Source organism: Scedosporium apiospermum (assembly GCF_000732125.1).
Source record: "Scedosporium apiospermum strain IHEM 14462 chromosome Unknown SEQ_SAPIO_0143, whole genome shotgun sequence".
Classification (NCBI taxonomy): Eukaryota; Fungi; Ascomycota; class Sordariomycetes; order Microascales; family Microascaceae; genus Scedosporium; species Scedosporium apiospermum.
Genome location: NW_015971844.1, coordinates 333,142 through 352,964, shown reverse-complemented (window position 1 = coordinate 352,964; position 19,823 = coordinate 333,142). Strand labels below are relative to the sequence as shown.

The 19,823-nt window shown below is 52.4% G+C and overlaps 3 protein-coding genes and 1 pseudogene across 3 annotated transcripts; 1 reads left to right on the top strand and 3 right to left on the bottom strand.

The window, feature by feature from the left end:
• Nucleotides 1-510: 510 nt before the first annotated feature.
• Nucleotides 511-6,145, bottom strand: SAPIO_CDS9395 (Endosomal peripheral membrane protein; the record flags this gene model as incomplete). The annotated part of the gene is made up of 7 exons (XM_016790809.1): nt 511-2,396; nt 2,462-2,675; nt 2,744-5,233; nt 5,290-5,378; nt 5,452-5,832; nt 5,931-5,997; nt 6,068-6,145. The coding sequence occupies 7 exons, from the start codon at nt 6,143-6,145 to the stop codon at nt 511-513; spliced, it is 5,205 nt and encodes a 1,734-aa protein (XP_016639319.1).
• A 585-nt stretch (nt 6,146-6,730) lies between these two features.
• On the bottom strand, nt 6,731-8,026 carry SAPIO_CDS9394 (SPFH domain/Band 7 family protein; the record flags this gene model as incomplete). The annotated part of the gene is made up of 2 exons (XM_016790808.1): nt 6,731-7,478; nt 7,596-8,026. 2 exons carry the CDS (start codon nt 8,024-8,026, stop codon nt 6,731-6,733), a joined length of 1,179 nt encoding a protein of 392 aa, XP_016639318.1.
• Nucleotides 8,027-8,509: 483 nt separating this feature from the next.
• On the top strand, nt 8,510-9,223 carry SAPIO_CDS9393 (uncharacterized protein; the record flags this gene model as incomplete). Its single annotated transcript, XM_016790807.1, has 4 exons — nt 8,510-8,582; nt 8,700-8,779; nt 8,867-9,072; nt 9,154-9,223. The coding sequence occupies 4 exons, from the start codon at nt 8,510-8,512 to the stop codon at nt 9,221-9,223; spliced, it is 429 nt and encodes a 142-aa protein (XP_016639317.1).
• Nucleotides 9,224-9,888: 665 nt separating this feature from the next.
• SAPIO_CDS9392 lies at nt 9,889-12,396 on the bottom strand (annotated as a pseudogene; the record flags this gene model as incomplete).
• Nucleotides 12,397-19,823: the final 7,427 nt, after the last annotated feature.

Below are 19,823 nucleotides of genomic sequence, written 5' to 3'. Positions count from 1 at the left end.
AGCTATAGAAATAAAAACGCCGAGTCAAGGCTTGGGCGGCCCAAGCAAACGCTGAGGATGCCTGGAACTCGTGTACTGAGTACTGAATGAACGTACTCCCCATGCTGATAGCCGGGCACTTATCCCGTGTCTCTCCCTATGGGCTTCGAACAGATATCTAACTTGTCAGAGAGGTCATGCTTCTCATGTTTGGGGGGGGGGGGCATTTCTGAACTCTTACTAGAAGCCTAGCCTCACAACCAGTGACACTCAGATCTATCAACATTGCAGATGGCAAGTGAGCGACATCATCCCAGAAATCGATGTCCTCGAATTGCCCAGGAAACGCCAAGGTATTGAAGCCGTTTCTGATGGCCGTGTTGATCGGTACGGCCGAGACTGTTGTGATGGTTCGAGTTTGGCTTCTCTCTTATCATCTGAACATTTCAACATGGATAGTTACCGAGACAATGGATTGGTTTAACATTAAAAGAAGCTCTTTCGCGATACCATCATACTATCATACCCATCTCAAACACCCAATTCCCCTCCAACGACCTTCAGCGCCTCCCCCAACACCCCCAAAACACCCTCATCCCCACACCGTCCGGCAACCCCAGCAGCCCCCACCAAGAGCGGATACACCCTCAACAAGTGCTTCCTATTCTCGCTATCCACGTTCGGCGTGTCCGGTATCGCCTCGCTCTCCGACTTCAAATCCGCCAACCGTCTCAGCACATGCAGTAACTCCTTCCGCTGCGAGAGCGGCTGCGGCATGCGACCCCGGAGCGGTTGGTCCGCCACGTACGCTCTAAGGACGAGTGCCGATCGCAAAATGAGGTAGGGCGCGGCCGTTCGCGCGATGCGTACGTGGAGAGCGGAGGGGGCTTCTCTTGGGCCGGTGGCGCCGTCGCGGGGAAACTTTGGCGTTGGGGGTTGGACGACGATGGAGGGGGTCGTCGCCGCTTCGTCGTGTGCTGAGATAAGGGAGAAGAGTTCGTCGAGGCAGACGTAGCTCATTCGTGTGCGCTTGGCTGGTAGTGAGACGGCTGTGCGGCCGTGGCGGGATTTGTGGAGTAAGGTGGCAAGTGCATCTCCGCTGCTGTTTGACAGAAGCTTGATTTCCTCGGGTGATGGTTGGTGGATGATGGATGTTCGGAAGAGACTCTCCGCGAATGCTTTCCGCGTCTTGTCCGAGATCACCTCCGCCCCGAGAGAGGGGATGATGAGATCCCGAAGCTTCAGGAAGGACTGGACGTCGAACACTTCGTCTGCGGCCACATGGACCCCGTCCTCAGGTGCTCGGTGACACTCGGCGCTGACGATGCCGTTGGAAATCTTGACAATCTCTTGCCAAATATTTTGCACCATCTGGCTGGGTATGTTGTCGAGGTTCTTCAGCTGCGGAAGTGTGCCTTCTAAGACCGCCAAGGCCGTGCTGGTCGCAAGCCTCCACGGCTGAACTGACCTCGTAACTATGGGAAAGCTGTACTTCAAAGTGATGGGTCGCGCAAGCGTGCTAAGCGCCGAGACGTATGCGCTACTTATGTAAATCTCTTCGTCCGTAGCGTTGCTCAGGATAAGATCCTGTAGAATCCCCATGCTCGTCTTGGACATTGCCACGAAAGTTCTCTTGGGAGATGACTGTGCGGGCTTGTTAGGATCTATTTCGAATGCCATCGCGATGAACTCGGCGATCTTAGTGAGCACCACTGCTGGCACGCCCGGAAGGTTGACGCGTATGCGGCGCACGGCTTCTAAGATCTTGGATTGGAGCGGCGTCATGTACTCCACGTCGACGACGTAGGCGCCTGTTGTCGCGTACTGCGTTGATTCCCGAAGTAGCTTGAGCATGGTGTCGACTCTCTCAACGGTGAGATCGGCATCGATCAGCCGATACACATCCTCCAGTGCCGAGACGTAGGCAAGAAGACAGTTTTGATTGTCTTGCTTCGACTCTTCCTCGTCTACTGCCACAGGAATGCCCCTGCTCCACAGGCCCCAAGAGAGATCGATGCTCTCTTTACTCAGTGCAGCCGGAGAGCTGTCTCGTGTCTGCGCGAGTATCTTCCCTAAGGCATTGAAAACGGCCGTATTGATGTCGAGAATCTGAAAGTCGAGCAACTTTCCAAAGTGCCCAATCAGCTCCTTCCACAGTGAGTCGAAAGAAGGATGCTGCGTCAGGGCATCCAAGTAGTTAGCAACAAGAGTCGAGATTCCGTTCAGAACAACCACTGCTGTCTCGTTCCATTCGCTCCTATCTCGATCGTCCGCATCATCATCGTTTGCCGCTTCCAATTCCTCTTCGATGGAAGACAACAGCTTGAATAGAACTGATTTAATACATATCGACCATGCCTCGGAACTAAGGCGGTCCCCATACGCGTCGAAAATTCGAAGCAAGGTTTGAATCGCGCCTAGGAAAAAGGTCAATGGTCAGCATCGTGTTGTTCTGAAGTATTGGGGCTAATCCAAGACTCACTATTTCTCAGTTCGAGACGGGCATCAGCAGTTACTTTCGTAAGGCGAAGTAACAGAAGCATCCACAATGCGGCATCCGATGCCGACTGTTCAGGATCAGATGCCATTTCTGCCAAGTCGGATGCATTTCTTCCCTGCATTAGCTCCGAAGTAATCGAGAGCGACTTGTTCTTCCCCGATAAGAAGTCCGAAAGCACCCAGAAAAAGGTGACAGTCTATCATACGTTAATAGGGGCACGCGAGACCACGAAAAAAAAAAGGGTAAGGGAGAGTATGAAAGTACCGTCAATGCTATGTTTAAGTCGTCACCCTGAGTGCAGAATTCATAGAGTGTATCCACGAGCCTAAGGAAACACGAGTTGGGAAGAGCTGCCAAAAAGTCCGAACAGATGAGCTCAAGAGAATTAAACGACGGCCGGATCAGCTTGGCCGACCTCGTCATGAGCACCGACTGTTGAGTTCCCCGACGCTCAGGCACGCCAAACTTCCTATAGACGAAAATGGAGCCGATAATGTCAAACGCGATGGTCCAACCGCTAACGAGTGCTTCCCCACAGTTTTCGAGCATGCTCTTCAAGCCGTCAAGAATGATCTTGTGGATCTCGACATCAGTCCCGTGGTTCGCAACAGAGACATCTCGGTCCTCTGCTTGAAGGGGAACTAACGCATCACGCAAGGCCTCCAGAAGCCGAAGCTGAACACCAGCTCGGGCGTCTTCCTCAAGGGTACCAGCGACATGCGCAGCCTCAAGCACAAGACGGACGAGAATCTCCGCTGCTCTAGTCCTCACGGAAGCGTACATCCCAGCTGCGTTCAGCACCCTGATGAGTTCCGTCGTGAGCGGGGTCCAACCAGAAACCTCTGGAGGGTATGAGAGTAGCCTTTCGATATTGACGGTGGCGACGTCGCCGAGCTTGCCGAGAGCTAACATGTCCTCCTGCGTGGGGCCTGCCGTGGCCGGCGTTGAAATACTAAGGACGCGGCGATGCTGGCCGGCCCCAGGAGTCTTGAGCATGTTACCGGTAGGAGGCGGCGATGAGGTTTGAGCGGTGGTAGTAGAGCTTGGCGTCTCAGTCTGGCCGCGCTCCAACAGATTGCAGATAGCTTCGACCACTTCGACAAACGACCTGTTGGGGAAATCGACAGTGCTTTCAATAAGCCTGGAGACAGCCGTCTCAACAGCCCTAATTTCGCCGCCAAAGTTTCCAAGCAGCGCATGCGCCTCGTTTTCGGCCTGAGGGTCCTGTCCCTTGATGGCAGTGGGTATTTTCCCCGGCACCTTACCGGAGGAGAATAGAACAAAGTCAGCCTGCTGCAGCGTCTCCAGGATTATACTCCACGAGCTTCCCAAGGTAGGTCCGAGCGCAATACCCAGGTTGAGCAAAGCCCTCAGACAAAGAAGGTTGCGAGTGTTCAAGGCTCCTTGGGTGGGATCCAAGGAGGGTTGGCGGCCTTTCTCCGTAGGCTGGGGATGTAGCGTGAGACTCTCCCGACTGAGAAGGCCCCTGGCATTGCTAAGAAGCCCCCCCGCGGAGTCCGGACCTGTAGGGGTGCTCGGCCGAGCTGCACCCATGTTTAGGCAGGCTGTGAAAACGTTCGGCGGTACAGCCGCCTTCCCGAGCGTCGTGAGGAATGCGTCTCGAGGCGTATTGAGATGCAGAAGTCCCGCAACGTGGGCAAATTTCTGAAAGGCTCGGACAAGTCCGTGATAGTACTCCGAGTCGAGCGCGGCGTTGAGGAACGTTGAGCAAGTAGCCAGGATAGCTGGCCAGCATTCGTCAATGATGGCAGCGCAGATTTTGACTTCTGTATATTGTGGATGGTCTTCGTGCTTCAGGGGGTTAATGGGGACGGGGTTCCTCTTGTAGGAAGGTGTCCGCTCTAATCCCTTCGACTCGGCTTGCTCTTCCTTGGCCCCTGGCGCCGGAGACGCCCTACCGGTGTCCTGCCTTGCGAGTTTCTTGCGGTTGCGTTCCCCAGGAACCGTCAAGGGCAGAATAAACTTGGCAAGCCCTTCTGAGAGTGACGAGATGCAGGCAAGAGTTAGGTTATAGATGTAGGATTCAGGGATCGCCGGTGGTTCCGTCTTGTCCAGCTGGTCGATGCACGGCACCCGAACGGAGCTCCATTGCGTGCTGATCCCGGTATTTCCTCCCTCGGATGGACCAGACCCACTAATGATACCTGTAACTCCTCCAGATTCCAGCATAACGTCCCCCGCAGTACCTACATATGGATTGGATACTGGAATGGTCGACTGATGGCCAAGCCCGATGACGCTCGGCTTCTCCGTGCTCAGACGCACAAAAGTCGCCGTCAGCGTCTTGAGGATATCTTTCTCTCCCTCCTTCATGTCGTAGAGGTAAAATATGCGTCTCATCAAAGCATGTTCGGTGAATACTCCCCGGAAAACTTCCATACAGAGAGCTCTTCTCCAAAGCGGGACGTCCTGGTCGAGGAGCTGAGTAAGGATATCCAGAGCCTGTCCGCTTTCGGAGGGCAAGATACTGATATGGCGGCGGAGAAGGGTGTATAGAATACGGACCAGGCGAACAGATGTCGCAAAATTGGGTTTATGATTTAGAGCGCTAATGATGAATGGCATCACCCTGGTCCGGAGGATGTGCGCCTGCTCTGGGTGAGTTAGGAAGATGGACGCATGATTCGTAAGAACGGATTCTATGAGTTCAAGGCCGAATGTTTGCGGAAGCCCTGTGAAGCGTAGATACTCTGGGCGTTGGTTCTCTGTCATGAGGCAGAGATCGTTGAAGACCTGGCAAATAGAGTTAGCCTGACGCTCTTTCCTTGCGATATAAGTGCGCGACGAACTCTGAAGGCATCAAGGGCCGCAGTTCGAAGCTGGACAGTCCCATCTTCCGTCGGAGCTTCTCCAACGAAAGGCGTATCGCCCGGTGATTCTGACACAGGAAGTTAGCACGTATTCCAGCGCCAAGAAGAAAGAGAAAGGGCCTTTCGTCCAAGGTTACCTACTGTCTTCAACCACAACCTTATCAAACACAGACACAGCAAGCTGCTGCAACGTAGCCGCCGACGTATTATTCACGATCGCATTCTTGCTCGCCTGCAGAATAAAGCAGATGTTTAGCGCGGTGACAAGCATATCACCCTTAACGTCCACGGAATAATTCTGAAGCAGCGACGGCAGCGCCTGCAGGATCTTTAACTGGACATCGAGCCCCGCCGAGGTAGCTTCCCTGAGCGCCTCGAGTACCTGGTTCAATTTACCTCGGGGGAGTGCTTTGGCGACGATGAGGCGCTGGAGGCAGACGATGGCGATGCCGGTGAACTTGACGTTTTTGGTGCCGCATGCGATGATGAATGGGTTTACAAAGTTCGCACGCTGGCTGAGCTCTTAAGGCGGTTAAGTGTTGTAAGTAAGTAGGTCAATATTTACAGGTGAAGAGGATGGGGCGGCCGAGATGGGCAACGGCTCCCGCAGGTAGGCTTACCAGTGGCTGTCTGAGCTTCCGTAGCACCCTTGATGCTCCTCAGCTCCTCCAACGACTTCTCAGCAGCCTTCGAGAGGTGTCAGTATACATTGTCTTGCAAATATGTGAGTTTGATAATTAAGTTTAAAATAACATACCTGCCGAAGGTCATTATGCTTCCTCTTGCTCTCTTGGATGAGGTTGGCCAGTTCAGACGCCAATAGCTGAGTTGTCATCTTGTCCCAGCATCCGGGCCAGCGGCCATATTAGGTACCCCCTTAGTCCCCGGCACAGTCGAACGGAATGATAGATTAGGTCCGCGTGTAACTATGGCGAAAAAAAAAGGTATTGAATTTATCGGTTCGCGACGAATTTCCGTAAAGTCCAGGGGTTCATGTAGTTCTTGGATAGAAGCAACTCTTGGTATGGTGCCTGGTGATGATGGAGATGAGACCGGCAGAATCTCTGACCGCCTTCCCAATGCAGAATAACCACACAAGCTCCCCACGTTTGAAGCTCCCAGCTCAGCCGAAGTCGACGTCACGCCAAAGAGAAGAAAGACTAATTGGTTCCACAGAGCTGCTGCTGGACAAAACTATAGGGTGGAAATTTGGTTGCCAGTAAATATTCCTAAGTAGCTCCCAATAATAGGGGAAGTTGAGATGTTATACACATAATGAGACACGGAGCTTCAGAGTGTTTCTAAAAATAAGAGAGGAAACAAAAAGGAAAGAAGAAAGATGTTCCAACGCCGATGCTCCCTCTATCATCAACCTGCTTCTCGATTTCCCGAATTCACCCGTTCATAATACTTCCCCCTCTCAATGCTTAGCCGTTTGCTCGAACCCCTCCAGCATCGTATCCTTCATCGACTTCTCCTCCTCCGGCTGGAACTCCTCACCCTCACCCGGCTGCAAATACTTCCTCGCCATAGTCTTCGCCTGTGCCTCTCCAACCTTTCCATACACGCTAAGACCCGTAGCAATCATGCCACCGATATCACCGACGTTTCCGGGCACAACCACCGCCGTGCTCTCCTTAGCAAGCTTCGAAAACGCATCCACATACTTCTCAGCAACCGACAAGCTAACGGCACCCCTCGCCGCATCCTCTCCCTCAGCAATACTCTTCGCAATGGCATCGATACCCGCAGCCGTAGCCTTCGCCTTCATGAGAATCGCCTCAGCCTCACCAGACGCGCGGTTGATCTGCTCCGCCTTCAATGCCTCGGACGCCAGGATCACGCTCTGCTTCTTACCCTCGGCGATGTTGATTGCCGACTGCCGCTGACCCTCGGATTCGAGAATCTCGGCTCGCTTCGATCGCTCGGCGGTGACTTGGCGGTGCATGGCCTCGACGACGCCCGCGGGCGCGTGGATGTCGCGGATCTCATATCGGAGACAGGTGACACCCCAAGCCTGCGCGGCTTCGTTAATGGCAGCCGTGATGTTGGTGTTTAGGGCTGCTCGCTCCTTGAGCACGTGGTCGAGAGTGAGCTGGCCGATTTCGGATCGCATCGTGGTTTGGGCGAGTTGGGATATGGCGTATTCAGCATCTTCGACTCCGTAGCTACATTTCTTCTTTGTTAGTCGGCGTCCGAAGAAATTGCCCGGCTACTTTTCTCTTCTCTGTGCATGTGGTTTTCCGGCCCCAACCGAGGTAAAAAAGAAAAAAAAAAAAACTCACCTAGCCTTGTAGGCATCGAAAACCCTCGTATACAAAACACCATCAAGCTCAAGAGTCACATTATCCGCCGTAATCGCACTCTGGCTAGGAATCTCAAGTGCCACTTCCTTCAAGGACTTAACATAGGCAATGCGGTCGAGAAACGGAATCAGAATCGCGAGACCCGGCTGGAGTATCCTGTTGAACTTTCCCATGCGCTCCACAATCCACGCCGTCTGCTGAGGCACGAATCGAACAATCGTATTAGCCGGCAACGAAGGTCGCTGGAAATATGTCGCGGGGACGCCGCCGAGGGGCCCGCCCGGTCCGGGAGCTGTGAGGGCTCGTTGTGCCGTCGTGAGGAAGGTCCGCCGCGCTGCCAGCTGCAAAAAGGGTTGCTGGGCCTGGCGCAGCGGCACCGACAGGGCAGCTCTGGTTAGTGCCGACGCCATATCGGACGCCGTTTTGCTGGGGTCTTAGGGGGAGGGAGGAGGATGGGGAGAGATGAAAAGCCGGGGTTAGATTGTATGACGTTTGGAAGACAATGTGTTGATTTTTTTTTTAATCCGAGCACGAGCTCATCCCAAATTCAATGACTGTGATTGAACTGCATGATTTGACCGACTGACCTGACCCTTGCAGGCAGCTCTCAGCCTTACGTAAGGTCCTTTGCAAGCTTGGCCTTTGGTCGGGAAGGAACCTTCCACCGCTTGTCGCGAAAATTTCCAGGAATTAACCGAAGTGCCCCGCGATGGACAAGGCACGCAGTCCAGCGCCCAAAGAAACATCTCTTATCACTGCTTTCCCCGCTGCCCCAGGCTCACTTCACCCCTCCAGTCTGTTAAAAACCCGCGATACAACCTCTCGTCAATTTCACCCCGCACCTCGCCATACATTTTACACCAATTCTCCCGGTGTCGCAGGAGAGCTTAGACATGGCGGCCAAGGTTCCCAGGAACTTCAGGCTCCTTGAGGAGCTAGAGAAGGGCGAGAAGGGTCTCGGAGCAGGTATCGTGCCCTTTTTCCCCAATCCCCCACTTCGAGATGACTCCGTTGCTTGAAGGCGCCCCTGTGGTTGGTGTCTTTTTGCGTCACAAACTCGCTGACAAGTCTGTTCCGCGGTAGAGGCTTGCTCCTACGGTCTTGAGGATCCTGAGGATCTTCTCATGTCGAACTGGAATGGCACGATTCTCGGCCCCCCTCACGTACGCTTCAGCCTTGTTATACCTGCTTATACACCCCGCCGTTCGCCGAGGCATACTAACCCCCACTCCTTTTGCGCCTTCCTTTAGAGTGTCCATGAAAACCGTATCTACTCCGTGAGGATGCACTGCGGCCCCGCCTACCCTGACGAGCCCCCCACGATCCAGTTCGTCAGCCAAATCAACCTCCCATGCGTCAATCCTCGCAACGGTATCGTCGACCCCAAGCAACTCCCCTGCCTCGCCAATTGGCAGAGAAACCACACCATGGAGACTGTCCTAATAGAGTTGAGGAGGTATGTAGAAGGAGGGATACGCGTCCCCGCAATGACTGTGGCCTCCACTTTCAAGGGCACTAACACGGGCATTTCGTACAGATACATGGCTTCTCCTACGAATAAGAAGATCCCGCAACCCCCCGAGGGCGCTGTGTATGAAAATTCTTGAATCGGTTAAAGAGAGGGCCGGCGTTTATACATGGCTGGATGGAGCATGAGATATCGATATGCTTGCCTACGTAGTTATGACTTTTTTCTTTTCTTCGTTTTTTTTTTCCTGGGGTCATCGTACTCTACAGCGCAAAGAACTAGATGAGTTTGCATTCCAGTGATATCGTTAAAACGAACAAGAGCGAGGCTCAAGGAGAGCCTCAGCGTGGTCTGTATGCGCTATTGAGGGGTTGCCCCCGGACGGGTTCTCGTCAACGACAATGACATCCCCATATTACTTTAGCGATTTAGTCTCACTTAAAGGCAAACAACATTCCCAAGAAACGTTCACAAAGGAAACTCAGTGTATATATAGAAATATCTCTACAAATAGATCTATATCAGTGATCAAATCCGGTCGTCATCCATTACGGGTCGTTACAAGTGCCATGTCGGGGGAGCTGCTCTAGCTCCAGAGTGAAGAATTCCTCCCCAACCAAAAATCTTGCCCAAGAAATATTATAACAGAGGGAAGTTGTCGACGGACAGCTGTGATGAAAGTAAACCTCAAATCAAGAATCCCCACCCCGGATATCATATGTGAAAGGTAAATGGCACTCAAAAAAATTAATACAGTAGGTGTAAGAAGCGAAGAAAAGTTGGGGGGGTAGTTCAGCTAATCAATCAGCCGTCATCTCCCCACCAAGGTGCCTCCATGCCGGTAGATACCCCTCCCACGGCGCTGAGCCTGAGCGGCTTCCTCATGCTTTTAGGAATCGGGAAGGAGAGAGGTAGTGTGGGAGACACAGGCGAATCCGGACGAGGGATGCCGACGCCACCAGTAATGTCATCTTCTGGAACGACGCATAGCGTTTCGGGAGCACACCCTTCCTTGGGACTCAGCGACGAGGCCACAGGGATCGTGTCTTCAGGTGTCGGGGGAGGCTTGTCATCGGTATCGCGACCAGTGCTACTGCGTCCACGGAAAGAATGCGCATCTTCGCTACCGTTGTCGAAATCCATGAAGTCGCTCAGATCAGGGCTCGGCTCCTCGTCGTCCTCGGTTCCGCTAGCCCCTGGTTCGAGATAAAGCAAGACCTGCTCCTGATTTGCCTGTGCAGGCGCATCATCGGACCGCGCCGACCTGGGGGATAGTTCAGCCGTGTCAAGCAATTGCGTGAATGACTCTGGGGTACCGGAGAGTGACTGGGCTTCGTAGCGGCTTGAAGCGCGATGTTCGGGTACGATGGTACCCATTGACGACTTTGAGCCGTTCTTTTGGATGGCCCTCACAGGGGCTACATAAGCCGAATCTCGCGCCCTGCTGCTGCGGGATGAAGCACGGCGGTCCAGTGACTCGGCATAGGCCTCTTCCTCTTCTTCAAGCTCGGAAAGAGTGATGCCCCGCATTCGCGCACGCTTTATACGTAAGGCAGCAAGAAGCATCTCCTCTTGTTTGGTGACAGCCATCAGACGTGGATTAGATGAGTCGCCGGGAATGGACGGTGGGCGGACGTAGAACTCTACGGAGTTCGGACTCACAGGTGGAGTCGGCTGATCAAGGGAATGCACGGACGACATGCGCGTCAAAGTATGGGCCTCGAAATGTCTCTGCGTGTTGTCGTCTTGGACACGGGTAGAAGTGACTGTGGTGCTTCGCACCTCCTTCACGGATTGGTGGGTGGTTGAAGCGGCTGTAGAAGTGGACATCATGGACATGCGCGAAGACCGGATGGACGAGCTAGGGGTGGGAGATTTGGCGTGGAGCAAAGAGCTGGATCTCTTAGAGATATCCGGTACTCTAGGGGGCGTGGATGCGCTGGGAATGGTAAGATATGTATTCTTCTGTGCGAAGGAAGCTCGCTTTCCAGATTTAGTGGACTTCCCGCTTGACTTGGATGCCACCGATCGCCGTCGCTCGGCAAATGGAGTAAGGAAGTCATCCTCTTGTGGCAAGCTTCCAACGCTTTCCGCAACAGGAGCAGTTTTGGAACGAGAATCGGCAAATGCGTCGTCCTCCGAATCAGAGGAGAGGGAGAGAATACTGGTTTGGTGTAGGTCCGAGTCAAACACACTTTGACTCGTTCGCTTAGACGCCTTCGATGTTCGCGTATGCCGACTAGAGACGCTAGTAGCATATTCGATGTCTGGCAGGGTGGGAACTCTGCCGGGTGAGGCCGCTTTGGTGGGGTCGAACTGATGGTTCGACACAAGTGATTTAGGTCGCCGTGCTGCATGGGCGGTATTCTCCGCAGGCGACTCGCGAACTGGTTCCAAGACAGCTTCGTGGTCAAAATCCGGGCCCATCACTTGCCGGAAGGACATTCGTTCGTAGTGCTCATATAGATTGTGCAGATCCACGCCGCTCTTGACTTCCTTCTGCACGGGGGTCGGGTTAGGTGGCGGGGCTCTCCGCGAGGCGCGATGAGTGAGGTCGTGGAGCTTCTCTCTGGTCGACTTCTTCGAAGTCACTGATGATAATGTGGCTCGTGACGGCATTGGTGATAGAGACATGACGGAAGGTGTCCCGGCGGGGGAGGTCATGGATTCGGGAGAAACAATCGATCCCTGGTGATGGGAAGTCGGGGACCGTGACTTCGGGATTAGATGCGTGAAGTCGAGTCTAGCCGGCTTCTTCTTCCGCTTAGGGGAAGACTGTGTGCCGTCAATGTCCAGAATAGAATTCGCCTTCGCAGGGAGGCCCTTGGCCATAGCTGATGAGGAGGTTTGTTGCGATATGGAGAGGGGGACCCGAGACTTGTCATAGTATGACGTGACGGTGGAAGCCGACTGTCTCCGCGCCCGCAGGCTCGAAACTTCAGAAAGGTCGGAATGCTCGTTGCCGTTCATGTTTGAATGCCCCAATTCAGGCCGGGAGGCAACGGTTCGAAGGTGGGCCGGTACCGTCTCAGAGTCCGCTTCCCATTGAGATCGAGACCTCGAGGGGGCTTCGCTCCTAGCTCCAATGGTCCTCTCGCTCCGGCGATGGCGCAAGGTGCTCTCGGATACAGCGATGCTAATTCCGGAGTTCGACGTATTATCCCAGTGGCCGCCATTGTCGACATTTAGCGCGGAACTTCCTAATATCTGTTGAGCCTTTGACCGAGGCGTCTCTGGTTGTGGTGTTGCTGTTTGAGTTGACCGCTGCTTGCGGCTTGGGAGGGGAAAGGAGAATTTCGATGTCCGAGCCATTGTTACAAGTCGGAAGCTGGATCATGGGAGGAAGAGAAGGGGAGCATTCCGCAGTCAGCGCACGATACCATACGACAAGCAGTAGTCGGTCGGTAATTGCCGTGAGATGGGGTTCAGCACCGGTTGTACACCACTTCAACTTCAACGGGGAAGCTCTTAAAATCTGTTCCGCAGGAGGACTGTGCCACTTGAATTGTAAATAAAATCGCCGGACACTCAAGGAAGACGTTGAGTGTTAGCACATGCGACGAGGCATGACCTGCGACGTAAACCGAGGTTTAGGCTATCCGCGATCCAAAGCTCTAAGGTTCGAGGAGAGGCTCGCCAAGGTGGGAACCGACCCGCCAAACAAGTTTTGGGTAAGCTGTCAAGGGCAACTCCAGGCAAGTTCGTCCGTTGTTAATCTGGGGCACATGGACGGCGAGAGGCTCGATAAATCTCGTGCAGGTGAATCTGTGGGGTGCTCAAGGGGTAGTGCTCCGCCTTTCTTGCGTCGGATGCTTCGCAGCAACTCGATGGTTTGTGTTCTAGACCTACACCGCAGGATGCAAATCTTGGTTGGTTTAGAAGAAGCGAAAGGAAAGAAAACCAGGATTCTCAAGTGGAGGGGGGGAACAGACTTGGTAATATGTATGAAAGAGCAGGAATGACATACGAAGTAAGAGCACAGCGTGGTGGGATGTGGAATATGGGATATAGGATATGGGATGGGATATGGGACCAGAAGGTGGGTGACCGTTAGTATTATGGACAGACCCTGAATCCCCGTTTTCGACACATGAACGACCAAAGGCGGCACCACCTGTATCCACTTACCAGGGATAGAGCGACCCTCCACGCATCGCAGTAGCGTACACTAGTGCCAAAATGCTGCAGGCCATCTCTCATGGTCTTAGTAGAATTAGTTGTATTAGTAGTATTAGTACCAGATGAGCTGAGTAAATCCACGCTTTGATGAGGTCCAGATGACTAGAAATTACAATCCCCCGACAGAGGTGCAACCAGAACGTCGCACAACCCACTCCTTCCTCACACCCCTCAAGTATCCTTTCCAAAGAAGGTACGAAGTACCTCGGTACGCATGCCCATTCCAAAGTGGTCAGGGGGTTGCTTCTTGATTCGGAAACTAGAGGTTGGCACTACTGAGGGACACTGACAGACGTGCTGCAGCTTGGAGACTGAAGTACTGCTTGGGACGAGCATGACAGATTCAGCACTGTGCGCCGAGCACCATTGAACACTCGCTCAAGATTCTCACTGGGGAAGGCTCGCCCGCTGTCATCACCGGGGTTGAGCCCACTTAAACCCCTCGAGCAGCTGCACTCGACCAAGCAGGAACTCTCCACCAGACCACGGGTTTACGAGGAAGGGTGGGCCAAACAGACCCTTTCCATTAACCCTGGTCAGCAAGAGCTCCTGCCCCTATTGAAGAGGATCTTCCCGTCCTGGAGTACTGATGCATTTGTACTTCATAAGCGGTAAGATGGCAGCACGATATAGCATCAAATTTTAGATTTGTTCAAAAACGGAACTACCAGTAATACAATCCTATATCTCGAGCTGACCCACAGTGGTTTGTGTACATCGGAGGACAATCCAAAAATTGTACTTGCTTTGGACGGACTGCTTGCTTGGGACTTCGTACACTCGCACTAATTTGTTTGTTCGAAGTACGAAGTAGTGTAGTGTATATGCACTGAAATTTTCACTCTTCAAGGGTTTGGGCTGCCATCTCCGAGAATGAGGCTAGGTCTACAGGGAGCCCTGGTCGGCTAGGGTCTTGACGATTCACACTTGCAGGAGACGTGTCTGGATCTGGTGATGGCACGGCTCTGGAGAGGAAATGCTGCCCGCATCCCTGGAGGAGATCACCAACCGCCTCAGGCCGAGGTGGCAGGGGAGGTGGAGGAGGTGAAAGTGAAAGTGAAAAATGCCGGGCTGTGTCCAAGGCTGGAAGAGAGAGAAGGTGAGAAAAAAAAAAATGCAACCGTGCCCTCGTTCCTTCGCGGTAATACCTCAAGATCGATATTACCTACGTCAACAGGCCAGGTAGCATCCTTTACTGCAAATTGATATAGCCTAAGGCTGGCCATCTTGATAGAGGGGCGACGACAAAGTATTGCTCCAATCGTGTCATGTTCCCCCCGGGTGATGGAGCACATGGGAATCCTATGGGACCGGTCTCATAAAACGGTGAGGCTATGATGTCCTGGGTATCCTGGTGGGAGACTGCCTGTCAAATTACCAGTTACGAGGGAATGGTACACTAGGGACGTTGGCGGATGATCGCCCAGAAGCCCCAGGTCAGACCCACGAAGCCTCTCTTGCTGCATACTGCTGAGGAGGACTTGCAAGGAAAGGCTTGGTAAGCATCTTGATAGTGCCGAAAAAAAAATAAACCCGCACCTGAATTGACCGAGATAGCCTGTGTGGACCTCACTTGCACAAAGGATGTGCAAAGTACGAAGTACGTTATTCTTGATAATGGCGGCAATGGCGATCTGCGCCCGTTTTTTGATTCCTTTTCTTTCTTGTCGCCCACTGCCGCGTTCGCGTTAATTTCCGTGGATCAACTAGGTTGATCTGGTGGCTTATAATGGGCTGAGGATTTACACACGTTTCGGCACCCGGGTCGAATCCGACCAACGCCCTCTCCGTCCGACCGATCTAGTTTCGCATGATGCTATTATCTCCTCTCGGACGAGATGGCGTTGGTAGTGTGGGAACAAATTTACTAGCAGGGCAGAGCATCGTCAGAGGCATTTCATGCAGGAATTGCGTGAGTCGTTCGTACTTGCTGGTCCATGCTTGGCCCTTGGCCTATGAGTGACTACGAAGATGAAGAATTGAGACAACCAGCACCACGCCTTGCCTCTATCATGCAGGCGAAGCCCGCCTCGTCAAAACTTGGATCATTCGCATACTTCGTCCTGGAGCCTCATCATTCCGAGCTCGATCTTCAGTTTGGTCTTTGCCTTTTACCAATTCTTTAACCAGCGCAGCTACCATCCTGCTATCCTCACACGCACAATGCCATACGGCTTCGCGGGATGCCCGTTGATGTTTCTGGCCAGACAACCCATCCACGCCCACCAAACATCTCCCAGGATCGAGTGCACGAGGCAGATTGTAGTCCGGACCATCTCACCTTTAATTACACAATCCCATGTGGCCTCCTTGCTCTTCCCCAGTTTGGCAATTTACTAGTCGCCGTACTAGGGAAGGCTAATAATATACGAAGGATTGGGACTCGCTCATGCTCAGAGAAATGACATTCTGAGGTACGAGTGTGATATTTCCACTTATCAGATACGACTCATGTCCATCACGGAAAAGGAGGTGTTATTTTATATCTACTTCGTAGCATACAAAGTAGATTACGATCTCGCCTTGACTTGGCGAGGGAAGGAATCATTGATGTCCACTTACAATGAGACGGGACTTCATTACGGCACCTCCGCTAGGGGAGTATTTCTTCTTCTCTCCTTTTTCTTCTTCTTTCACTGTGGAGGTCACTCACTGGAATGCTACACAGCCACATGGCGTCCGCGGGCACCCACCTCGAATGAAGTATCAATCAATCAATCAATCAATCAATCAATCAATCAATTGATCAATGAATTGATCAACAGATTGTGATGGAGAGGATGATCGGTCGACTCGAGATGCAGTTGCTAACGAAATATATCAGAAATTGAATAACCAGAATAATTGCCAGCTTGGAATGCCAGAACGTACTTTGTAGGGGCGCCTGATGTTTCCATCGGCTCGACAGGCTCTTCCAACCCATCAATCCATTAACAATGGCAACACAGACGGAAAAGAGCCAACCCATGATATTATCTTGCAGGAACTTTTAATCTCCAGAGCAAACCGTCCCGCATCACGGACCTCCTCCGTAATACCTTAACTGGGGCCAGGCAATGTCAAACCGGCCGTCACAAGACAGTGGTAGGTACTGAATCCAAATATCAATCTGATGAAGACGGCCTAGTTATCTGCAGCTATGAAGTCAGACTAGCCGCATTTTTGCAAGATGGTCTCAAAACGGAAGTCTTGAGACCCTCTGCTTCGCAGGACAGGACGCAGGTCCACGAAAAAGGTGAACATGCCCATTGTCCACACAGCCAAGGACAAGCCTTCGAAACGTATTTGATTGACGCATTCATTGCATGAACATAGAATTACTCCATCCCTTACTTTGTCGGGTTTGGACAACCTTTTGCCCTAAGACCCATGTCCGCTCGCACCCTTCCTACTTACGAAGTACGAAGCACGAAGGAGAAAGAATCAAATTCGAGCTTCTTGATAGGCTCCATCCGTTGGGACCTGGAATTCTTCTCGACACGGCAAGCCAGAACCCGGTAACAACTCCGCACTCTCCCGCGGTTGGTGTGCTGTATTAGCGTACGAAGTACGAAGTAAATTCTCAACCACATTTCTCCAACGCATGGTTCGCCGCACACGTAGCAGTGCAGCGAAAAAAAGAAGATCAATTCCACCAGCCTCCAAATTTAGGAGGACAGGGGATCGACATCTCCACTGCAACGTTGAGCTTGCAATGCCAGGCGAATGCGGAACAGCAGAAATGGGAGGCGGAGACCCCGTGCGAGCGTGTTGATAATCCATTGCTACTTTTGCAGTGTTCAGGTTTAAACGGCAAGGCTATACATGAGGAATCACATCGCACTCAATAAACTACCCTCGGACGTTACAATATGCTTACGGACTCAACACCTGCAGCCGCACGCACAGCAAAAACGTAAATGTCGTGTAGTGCACCGGGTAGAAGGCATGATATCCCAGCACTACTTGGTAGGTCTCAGACGCTCTCCCGACTGAACCCACCTCGAAGTGTCGTCAAGTTTAGGCTCTTTGCGTGGAGCGGGTTAACGCCAGTGCGAGCATTGATGCGAATTGATCAATGTTCCCTCCAAAGGGCGTCCGTGCCCACCCTCCTTGCCGTGACTGTCCCAGTGTCCAAACTCGGTTGTGGTTGTGTTCGAGGTTGGAAGAGCAGTGGTTCTTGTCAAAAATGCGGTGCAAGCACGGCTCGGCAATGTTGTTTTGTTTGACAAAGAGCAGAGCATTCCTTCACACACACACCACACCCAAACGTAAACGCACGCACGCGCACACATATTCTATTTTACAGTGCATTCTGCGTGTGGAGTTAAAACTTGCAGCCGATGTTTCCATTGTCTTCGGACGTTTCATTCTCCGGGAACAAATGTCGGTCCCCCACGCCACGCATCACTTGACACCTCGTACAAAGTACTTGCCTTCAAAGCGAGGAAAAGAGGGAAAAAAAAGTCTTTTCTCCCCGACCCGAGTGTTAAGGGCCGATTCTGTTCGGCTGATTGTATGCCCAGCCTGGAAATTTCTCCCTAGGCCGCTGCGAACACGATGATGTCGAGCATTCGATAGTGTCGTTGCACGGCGATCATGATAAAGGAATTGAGCCGGGATCTTCGTCCTGTCAAGTTGTGAGGCTGTCCAATAGGCATCCCGTGTCGGCTGCTGTCAACCAATATTTGCGTCCCAGCCCTCAGGAAGCGGACGTTAGTGTCCCCCAGAATGACAAGGGGGTAGCAATCCAGATCTTCGGATTTCCAGCCTACCACAGTACAAAGTACACTAAGATCGAGAATTAGCCCTTTCCACTGTAGCAAACAAGTATGCTACTTCGCAACACTACATACTACCTCGTCCATTCGTAATAGCTCGGATGTTGCAATGGACAATCGTCGAAATAAGGCCGTGAGCCTCCTAGCTCAGCGCTGATCAAATTTGCGACATGGATGCTCATCAGGCTGGACTTCTTCGGACTAGTCTGCCATGGCGTACGGAGCAGTGTACGACGGAGCATGGCAGTAATTACCCCATATCAGCCTCCGAAGTACGCTGGGATGCTCATTTGGCACTTCGTACATTGTTTAGTATTCAAATTTCCACATGATGCAAGTTCCCGGGGAGAGGTTAACGAAAGTAAAAAGCAAGAAGCACCTTGTCTTCTCCACGGAGCTTGCCTTTTCCACGCATCTTCTGCACTTCACCGATGGATGCAGTGCTTGACGTGCTTAAAAAGGGGGGAGGACCAGGCAGGACGGCGCGGAGGTAAACGCCTCCCGGTCCTCTCGTTGGGACAGTTTGGGAAGCTCTCTGGAGGGGTCAACCTCGAGGTTGTGGCAGCACTAGTGGATCTTACGGTGGGCGCTATCACCAACTAACACATTTGCGGTGAAAGGGGAAATTTGGAGAAAATATGATTTTCTCTAGCGTACTTGGAGGATAAACTGTTTTCCATCGGATCCCAGAGATCGGCAAGTCCATCCTCTCAGACCAGCTAACCAAGACCAGATCCTTTTCTTAGCGCCTACACTAATCAGAAAAAGAAGGTTGATGATAGCGCAGGACAGCCCAGCATCCCTAGATTTGCCGAGCGATCCCTTCGAGAAATCGGGGGAAAAGCAAACTTTGAACGCGGCCGCCCGAGGTTATGTGAGGATGGGCAGAGAAGAGCTGCACCGGATCACACTACTGCCAGGGCGAGGCATTAGTTGTACGAAGTAGCGTATCGACTCACCGTCCTCATCCACAACATTGAGGGAACAGTCGACTTGGCAGACCTGTGAGGGCGCAATGAGATCATCAATCCCGGGTTGTCACGGCGTGAAAAGTTACTGTGATTTTATCTTGGGCCGGTCTTACAAACAACGGCCGCGGGACGAGAGTTCAAAGTACAAAGTAGCCAGGCATTGAACTCTACTTCGGAGGAGCGTATCTTGTTGACCTCAACCCGTTTGTCAGGGAGTCGGACTAAAATTTGATTTCAACGACGAAGGATGAAGTACAAGACGATTGATGAGTACTGAATCCGTCGAGGTACAAAGGCAACGGATACTTTATTGCTCCTGCAGCCCTCGATTGGTCCAGGAAGGAATGCAGTCACAGAGCGGGAGGCCGGTAAAGTACCCAGTGTTTCCATACTGTCCTCCAGACTTTCCAGGAAGAAGCAGGAACCCCCGCCTTGACAAGGGAAAGTGACAACCTCCCCGCCTTCCTGCATCGAGTCGAGATCAGTGTCACTCCAACCGTCCAAGATGCTCATTGCCTGCGAAGTACGAAGGGGGCACGATGGTCAAGAGAAATTTATGAGTCCAGTTGCTCTCTCGAATTGGTGCACCTAATTTACCTGTATGGGAGAGAGGCGAGCTGGTGTTCCTACATACCAAGCCGAACTTTAGCGAACAATTGTCGTTCGCCCTACGCTTGAACCAGCGCTATCATGATGCTAATAGCCAGCTAGCAAGAGCATTATTTTGTACACGAGAAAGAGGGAAGCAAGGCCCATTGGGACAGAGACATCCCGTCGTATAACTTAGTTCGAAATAGCTTCTAGCGCACGCACATACCCCCATCCATCT